This window comes from Camellia sinensis, chromosome 8 (assembly GCF_055761805.1).
Source record: "Camellia sinensis isolate YWXY chromosome 8, ASM5576180v1, whole genome shotgun sequence".
NCBI lineage: Eukaryota > Viridiplantae > Streptophyta > Magnoliopsida > Ericales > Theaceae > Camellia > Camellia sinensis.
In genome coordinates, this window is record NC_138968.1 from 180,325,809 (window position 1) to 180,335,213 (window position 9,405).

The 9,405-nt window shown below is 36.3% G+C and overlaps 1 protein-coding gene and 1 long non-coding RNA gene across 2 annotated transcripts; one reads left to right on the top strand and one right to left on the bottom strand.

Moving 5' to 3' along the window:
* Nucleotides 1–3,357: 3,357 nt before the first annotated feature.
* Nucleotides 3,358–5,412, bottom strand: LOC114285161 (F-box/kelch-repeat protein At3g06240-like). The gene is made up of 2 exons (XM_028228164.2): nucleotides 4,985–5,412; nucleotides 3,358–4,859 (listed from the first exon to the last, which is right to left on the bottom strand). Exon 2 carries the CDS (start codon nucleotides 4,717–4,719, stop codon nucleotides 3,862–3,864), a length of 858 nt encoding a protein of 285 aa, XP_028083965.2. The 5' UTR covers nucleotides 4,720–4,859; nucleotides 4,985–5,412; the 3' UTR covers nucleotides 3,358–3,861.
* Nucleotides 5,413–6,971: 1,559 nt separating this feature from the next.
* LOC145797349 (uncharacterized) lies at nucleotides 6,972–8,992 on the top strand. Its single transcript, XR_014338782.1, has 2 exons — nucleotides 6,972–7,108; nucleotides 7,290–8,992. It is a non-coding gene; the product is annotated as an uncharacterized LOC145797349 (long non-coding RNA).
* The last annotated feature ends 413 nt before the right edge of the window (nucleotides 8,993–9,405 follow it).

Below are 9,405 nucleotides of genomic sequence, written 5' to 3' on the forward strand. Positions count from 1 at the left end.
AGTTCAGAAAACAGTACAGTTTAGTTGTTCAGAAGATAATCATTTGTGAACATATCTTTACACAATCGTTACTCACAGAGTTCTGGGCTACAGTATGCTAGAGCATGTCTCCCCAGTCGCCAACCCTACACAGTTAACAGATTGAACACACTAAGCTACACAGCTGGGAAAGATAATAACTTAATCCCTGATTTGCCTCGGTGTGTTCTACATCTATATCCTCAGTAAGATGCCTTAAACTAGGCCTAAGAATGCCTAGGATGAGATGAGGATGCAAAGATGTGATCAGAAAACAGTTTCAGAATTTTCAGAAAAATAGAGTCCCGCTCGAGCGCAGGTTTACCCGCTCGAGCAGACATGCAACAAAGGTACACGCTCGAGCGTCAACTCTCCCGCTCGAGCGTACTGTAAAAGTACTGGATGGGTGAAATCTCCGCTCGACGCCCGCTCGAGCTTGAGACACACGACTCTGCTCGAGCGCCCAATCCTCCGCTCGAGCGGACTGTAAAATAGTGCAGAGAAAATATTGGATGCTCGGATTCCACGCTCGAGCGCCAATTTCCCCGCTCGAGCGGAAGTGCAAAATCTTGGAATTCCAGATTGCACCTCCAAGCCAAAACCAGGTTCAAATGCATCAAAACCAATCCTCTTGGGCCCATTTTTCTGGAAAACCTTTATAAACACATAGAATAACATGGTTCAAAGCTCAATTTGAGAAATCAAAGCCCGAGGGTGTTTAATTCAACTCAATTTCAAATCAATATCAAGAACAATATAAACATGCAAACATGCATGAATTTTAAACAACTTCAAAGTTCAATTTGATGCTCTAAAGGAGCCGATTGATCCAAAAACAAGTTGAAAACATGGACCATTACAAGGTTATGGGCATGCATGTATCATTTTACCATGAAATCAACTCACAACTCAACAATTCAAACATGCATGCATGAAATGAGCTTCAATTCACCATGTATGAACTAAAACATGTCTTAGCTCTACAATTAATCATGAACCATGCAAGAATTAGCTCAAACACAAGAATGAGAAGATGAAATCCTTACCTAAGTCTTGGAATTAAGAGACTAGGAGCTCAAATATGTAATCTATACTTCAATTACTAAGCAATTCTTCAAGTTCCCAAGCAATTCAAGATGAAAAATTCAATCTCTCACTCCCTCTCTTCTCTCTAAGTCGGCAAAGCAAGAAGAAAGGCTGATGAAATTATGTTGTTGTTTAAGTACAAGGCTCTCAAAGGTGTTGAGCTAGTGGCCCACTAGGGTTAGTTTGGTAATTAAGTCCAAAACTTGCAATCCATCAATATTTAATCTAATTTAATCATACCTAATCAGTTTTCAGATAAATACACCATAAGATCACATTAATTATGAGGATCATAAAACATCAATCAATTCCCGGTTCGGTCGCCGATAAGGCCTTCAATTAGCAGTTTAAACATAAAACGTGAACAGATCAAGTAAACAATCTAACAGATAGAATACAGATTAACACACATACTCAGTCAATTCAGTTCCAGTTTTCAGTCAGTCAGTTCAGTACTTTAATCAGTTCAATTATCAGTCATAATCAGTTCAGTTCAACGGTAATCAGTGGTTATTCGGTAAACAGTGACGAGGGTTATTACAATCAGTAACACATGACAACACTTCCGTACTTCATAAATGATACACATTTTAGTGCTGTATCACTGTCCAACAAAAACACTTCCATACTTCACAAAAGATACATATTTTAGTGCTGTATCAATGGAGTCCATCCCCTATCTCCTCCCAAACAATATCCGGTTTAGAGGTCCATCCCCTATCTTCCCCTAAACCGTTGAGTACATCCCTTATCTCCTCCCACACAACACAATGTATATAAACACATATCATATACATAATCCAATCAATACATAAAATTCATGTATTATATCAACTGCCATATTCGATGGCATACTCAATTGATTAGTATTAGTTTGCCTAATCATCATGCATTGTCTACAACAATCAAAACTACACTCCACCGGTAGCCCAAAGTAATTATTTCTAAACAGATAATAATTTCATCCAACAGATAAATTATCAACAATTTCTAATGTGAGTGATTAATAATTCCAACTTCACCATTCTATCTCATAATGAGTCAATTTCAAATTCTTCAACTCAATTTCATACTTCCATAACATTCCCAAATTAATTGTATAAATTAATTTATAACAAAGATTAGGGTTTTCTTCCCTCTTTCTCAACTTTGGCCTAAAGGCACAAATATCAACAACCAACAACAATACCATCATTTCAAGACCCAAATTACATATTTATGAGTCAAGATAATAAAACCCCTTTTTCATACCGTTGAAACCCTAACACCCAAAATTACCCAAATCAAACTATTTATACAAAAAGCTCAATATCTATGTTAAAGCACATAAGAATGAGTAGGAATCCCTACCTCAAATTCGGAGCTCAAAGGAGGAAGATGAAGAAATTCGAAATGCTCCAAACCCCAATATTTTCGGATCAAAATGTAGCCTTCAACGATCCCCGCACTTTTTACAAAGGCCCAAGGATAGAAAATCACTCCTACTAGATCAAACCCTAGAGAGAAGTTGTGTTTCTAGAGTGAGGTGCTCTCAAATGGAGGTTTAGAAAAGTAAGAGAGCGAAAGAAAGTGTGAAAAGTGATTTAAAATTACCCAGCTGCCAACTGATATATGACTAGTCCGCTAGAGCGGAGAATAGGACGCTCGAGCGTCAAGCACAAAAACTGGACCCGCTCGAGCGTGAAGGTTACCCGCTCGAGCGCCAAGACACAACTGCAAATAACACCCGCTCGAGCGCAAAGGGAAGGCCGCTCGAGCGTAGATTTCCCCCTTCTAGTACTTTTACAGAAAATGAACTACCCGCTCGAGCTCCAAGATACCTGCTCGAGCGCGACCCACTCGAGCGTAAGAAAATCCGCTTGAGCGAAAAAAACACACCTGCAAAAGTTTTGCAGGGGCACGAAATACTGAGAGTGTGTAAACCCCGCTCGAGCACAAGAAGACCCGCTCGAGCAGACAACCAAATATCAAACTCCGCTCGAGCGCAAAGGGACTCGCTCGAGCGTACCACCAAAATTCTGGACAAGAAGGAATATGACTAACGCTCAACCAACCTGTTCGAAACACGCCTAATACATCCTAAAACTCAAACACACGGAATTAAAGGATAACAACAAAATATACAACCACCAACTCCACGGAACCTAAGTGCTATAATACCAAAGTGGGAAGTTATTGATAAATTACAACGAAGAAGACAAATGAAGTCTTCGTTTTTACATTCTGTTTGAATGGATCAAAGACTCACGATGGAGGAAAAAGTGGTAACAACACATACATTTATTTAGCGCAACAGTTTTCTCTTTTAACTTAACTTTCTATTTTCAATAAACCAGTAATTCAAATAATTGAAGCATTAATTGTAAAAACAAAGAGATGTGTTATGTTTTAATGGCTAGGCACCCAGAAGAGAGTTTGGAATTGTTAATTTTAGGGGAAATAATGTCCGTCTAATGTTAAAAAAATAGTACCAAATTTATGAAAAAGTTTATAAAATTATGTGTTAGTGTTGCAAAGATTTTCATTAATTTAAGATTATTTATCTTACATTCCACTTAAATGATATCTTCCCTTAATTTGAGCATTGGCAGATGTCAGACCGGGTTATTTTAAAGATTACTACTAAAAAAAATTATTAATTTCAGCATCCATACAAAAGTAGTATTTTTCAAAACAGAGAATAAGCCAATGAGAAAACATACCCACAATAAAACAGCGTGAGTCCGAAGATAGACAATCAAGACAAGAATAAATAAATTATTCAAGATCTGGATTCCTAGACCCTAAGCTCGTGCAACAACTAGTAATAAAGAAGTCATGAACCGCATCAAAGAATTGGTAGCCCCTCCTTCTCCCATCTTCATCATTTTGTCCAAACACTGAAACTAAGCTCTCCTTGTAACAAATAGCCCAAAGCCCAAGAGCACTGCCACATCCGTAGATTTCAAGATTTCTCATCTCGTGGGTTTCATGGTTGTACAACACCAGCTCATTCGTCTGACTTTCAAACAAAAGCTCCTCCTTCCAAAACCCCCGTGGAAGAAAAACTTCTGGAAAGGGATTTGCTGTTATTAGTTTGGTCCAACAGCCTTCCTCCTCCATCACCCATATATCAATAATAGATTGCAAAATCACACCAGTTTGACAAAGGAACAAACCCATAGAATCATTGTACAATGAAAGAAACCCCCATTTAGGTTCAGGATGATCAGGCCCCTCTATCTTTCTAAATTCCTCCAGCCGCATGTCAAATGAAAGGATCCTATGTTCACTATAATCCAAACCAGACAACCAATAATATGCTCCATTTATGCATGTGGCACACAAAGAATTATAGACAGTACGGTCTTTAGGTATTGTAAGAAGATCGAAATGTCTCCCCAAATCTTTACCTAGAGTGTATATTGCAGCAACATGATAAGGATAATATAGATCATATGTTTCATCACCAATCGTTTCAACATAGTCACGAATCCCAATAATCTTGTAATCCCTAGTCAATGGGTCCAACCCAAATCCAACCACATTTGTAACGGCATGAAAATTTGGGGGAAAGATAGGTTCGAGTACATGGATGCGGTTGAACTCTCTCAAAACAGGGTTCCACAGAGCCATACGGTCACTATTGCTGTAATACCCAGGAATGTGCAACAAAAATATGTCGTCAATGGGGCCAACAACATTGCCTATATCTTTTAGGCTCTATAGATGATCAAAATTTTCATGCAAAGGTGGTATGCCAGCAAGTGTTTCATCTGGGAAAAGAGCAATCGCATATCTATTAATGTCGGAAATATAATGCTGAACAAGGAGACGACCATTATTGTTTTCCTGGTTAAAGTGCTTGCTAATGAAATCGGGGCTTTTAATTAGAGTGTACCAATATCTGTAGACACATTTGAATCGCAACAGTGATTTTCACGAGCAGCCTTGAGAGTATCTCATTTACAACATCTTCAGGTAAATTTTGATCCCTGTTGCTCAACATTTTACCGCCTCTGCGGCAAGAGCCTTATTTTTCTGATGACACAAAAATAAAAAGAACAAACCTGTTATTGATTTTAGTTGAGAAAAAAAAGGACCAAAAGAAATCTTGTAATGCTCACCAGCTGCAACAACCCCAATTGCAGAAAAGATATTGATAATGATTCATTTCCTTAATACACAATAACAAAAAAAATAAAATTACGTTGATGACGTATCGTTTGTGATTTTGCATCAATAAAAAAAAAATAAATATAATTCTAAAAAAAAATCACTTATTCTAATGATCACAGTTGCTCTGCGACATTTTACCTCTCTCAAATTAGGCTTCATGAATCAAATCTTTTTTTAAAATGGTGACAAGGCAAGATGAGCCCGGTTTTTATTTACTGGAACCCCGTCGGAGAATATTCTAAGTACCATCCTTGATCCCAATCAAAGAATATTTCTACGTCTACCATCCTTGCCCCTAATAAGACAGATTCCCCATCAGGTTGGCTTTAGTAAAAATTCACAACTGATTTCTAATGACTAATTTGAAGTCATGATGCCCACATGAGTAATTTGAAGCCAAAGCCACATGTTTCGATAAGCATATAATATTTTTCTACTACATTTTGTTCGATATATAGATTGTTCTTATGAAGAAAATTAATGTTCCAAGATTAAATTCTAGAAAGATATATATAACTATAATACAGAGGGTTGGTGGCAAGGATACGAGACAAGGAAATTCATATCATCCCCATACCAAATTCAATTGGGGATTCCACATTTGATATCGCTAGAAGCCCTATAAGGGGAAAATATTGAACACAAAGGTAGGGCGAGATAATGTTGTGAAAAATTGTCGTCCTAATCTTTTTCTATTTCCTAAGGACATCAATTTAGAAAAGCAAAAAACAAAAAAAATCACAAGTCAACAAATCCCAATTCTTATCAAAATAAATACCAAACAATTGCCCAAACAAAATATAATCAAATAAGAACACTATTTATCAAATCAAGAAAAATCAAATAATTAGATAGGAGAGGTCAATCAGATAACGAAAAATCACTTCCAAGATTTCATGTGATTATGATGTATGAGTCATATAAACCAATCAAGGAAATGAACTTAAAAGTCTCTGTACTCTTTGTAGGTGTTTCGTTTTGCAACTAAGAAGTACGAACACTTCTAACAAGATAGCGTGTCCATGTTACTAACCATAACATGTCAAACACTTCCCAACACATGTCCGACACTCATCGAAATATGTCATTTAACAAAAACAAAAAAATTGATTCAAACATGCTTCAAACTCTTGGAGGACATAATGTAACCATAGTTTAGGCACAAATGAAACTAGTTACAAATTTGAACAAAATAACTAGGGGATACAATGATAAAAGAAAGGAATAAGAATGTAAATTATAGAAAACAGTGTCAAGTTGCATTTTCTTATTATCCTTGAATGAAATATTTATATATATATATATATATGATATATAATAAATACATAAAATTATAATTTTTGTGTCCCCCACGTTTCCTTCATTTATTAAAAATTTTCATGTGTTCCTGTTTGTGTTTCTTAGTTTTAGAAACTCTTGGGTTTCATTCTCCAAGACTTCCAAGTTGAATTCCATTGCACATATAACATTTATACACTTGTATAGCACTAACCATTTTATTCAAAAGGATAAATATATCGGATTTATTTTTTAAAACTTTTTCTATTAGTATATATTATAAATCCTTTGTTACTTTACACTATTTTTGAAAAATGTACGCATTACTTCAATCAAACGCACGCTTGCACTTTGCGCCTAGGTTCCAAGACACAGGAGGTAGGAGATCATTGCGCTTAAGTGTGCTTCGTGTTTATTGCCTGTTGACTACTACACTTCGTTATGAGATTATCATCTTTGATCTCATACTAGACAACTACTTAGCTAATCTATTGTTCTCAAAGATTGCGCAAGAGCTAAGTGATGAAAAAGTAGGTACTATATACTCATTAATGGATATATTTTTAGGGTAATGCTACATATCATGAAATAAATATCATGAAAAATTTCATGAAACTAATCCAATGGTGAATGCATAACATACAATAAAGCACTACAAACACTATAATCTAATCCAAGGGTGGAGAATCTTCATGAAAACTTTTCATGACATTGTTTTCATGATACCTAGCATTATTGATATTTTTAAGGGTAAGATACCTGCATGGTCCACTAAGGTTATTTGGCATTGATGGTGGACTTGGTGGACGCTTTGGAAAGGATAAAACAAAAACACTTATGAAGGAGCAATATTTTTTGCGGAATTATAGCTCAATTTGTTCATCGGTATTTTATTTGCCAAAACCCAAAAGGGGAGTGATCACCTTAGGTCGGAATGTGAGATTTATGATTCATTTATGGAAAACATTTAGGAAGCTCTTGGGAACTCATGGGCATTATTCTTGTGCATACCATCCAAAAATTGATTGTGAAACAAAAGTTGTGAACAAGTCGCTTGGATATTTTCTGGAGTTGAATTTTCCCACAATAGCTCCATCAATCACTCAACCATGAAGCCTCCTATGAATGATTGTCAAATATCATATTTAACCAATTAATAGTCCATGTTGCCAATATTCATAAAGATGTATGCTTTACTAGTATTCATTTATAATACACGGGTTCAGAAGAATTTATCTTTTTTTGCTACTAAATAAATTTGGGAATGACAAGGAAATTAATGTAGTGTTTGGTTTAATGGAATAAAGGTGGAATAGAACGAAATGGTAATTTCTTATAGACCATTTCATTGCAATGATGAATGATAATTCTATTTACAATGTATTTTATAATTTTTTTTAGCGAACCAAATATGAGAATGGATATTCTGATGAAATGATCAATCAATTCCACCTTGTTCAAGTGAACCAAACACTATCTAAAAGAAATAATGACGAATGAATTGATAGTTTTGAACTAATAACAAAGATATAACATTGCACTTCAAAAGCCAGCAACATCTAAATATGCATCATAAGCATGACATCAGTAACAAGTCTTAACATTTCCCAAGGCCGTTGGTAATTTAGCAAAGTGTTACTTTTGAAAAAAATGATATATTATTTTTGTGAATTCGAAAAAAATTGTAAATATTTCTGGAACTGTGAATAAAACGGTTAGTTTTTAGTTTTTAGTGTTTTTTTTCCCCTTAATAAAACAAGTTCACATATAGACATATATGGAATCTCAGGAATAGATGGAGAGATTCTAAAACGTGGAAATAAGTCAATAAGAAAAGGTAAAATAAACAAAAAAAACATATGAATAGATCAGGAAAAATCAGACAATTGACAGCTACGAAGCACAGAACAATGGAGTAAAAACAGATAACCAATTTCAAATGATGAAAATGTTAACGCAGATAGAGAGAGAGAGAGAGAGAGAGAGAGAGAGACAGACAGAGAGAGAGAGAGAGAGCTGAAATGCGAAATCAGATGATTGAGCCTCGAACAAGAGAGATTGCTTCGGAGAGACTCGTCTACGTACCTAAAATCTCCACAATTTCACTACAATTTCAACAGCAGAGATTAGTACGAATCAGCCACAATCTAACACCAAAAAAAAAAATTATTAGTCCAAATTAATACAAACAAACAACGGTGGTCATTGCACCCAAGATCAAAAATTAATATTAAAAAGCAGAGTAAATAAAAGAGCAAAAGAGCAAAGAAAAAGAGACAAATCTGGACAGTAAATAAGAGAGAGAGAGAGAGAGAGAGAGAGAGAGAGAGAGACTTACCAGTCACCAAATCGGCGAACGGAGGCAATCGACGAAGGAGGACAAGGCTATGCTAGCGACGGCGGCGGCAAGATGAAGAGGAGCAAGAGGGAGACAGAGAGCGCTCACAAGTACTGTTAATGTAAATTGTAAATTGTGTAAATTACCACACCACCAACTTCACCTACCATCTCCACTACCACCCACCACCTCCACTATATATATATATATATATATATTTTTTATCTACATCAAAGTTTTAACATGGTATCAGAGCTATAGGTTAAAGATCTTGGTGTTCTTCGCCTTCCGGCGGGCGGTAACCTTGACCGTCCGCCGGATCTCAACCAATTCAAACCTCCCTCTCCCTCTCGGCACCTGACTGAAACACACTACCATGATCATCACTCACTCAATTCACAGACCCACCCATCAGCGTCACCCGAGTCGGCAACGGTAGCTTCGGAAGCACTCCTCAGAAATTCTTGACCAGTAGAATACAAGCACTCCTCTCACATGCTTCCCCTCTCTTTAGCCTCCGACATCAC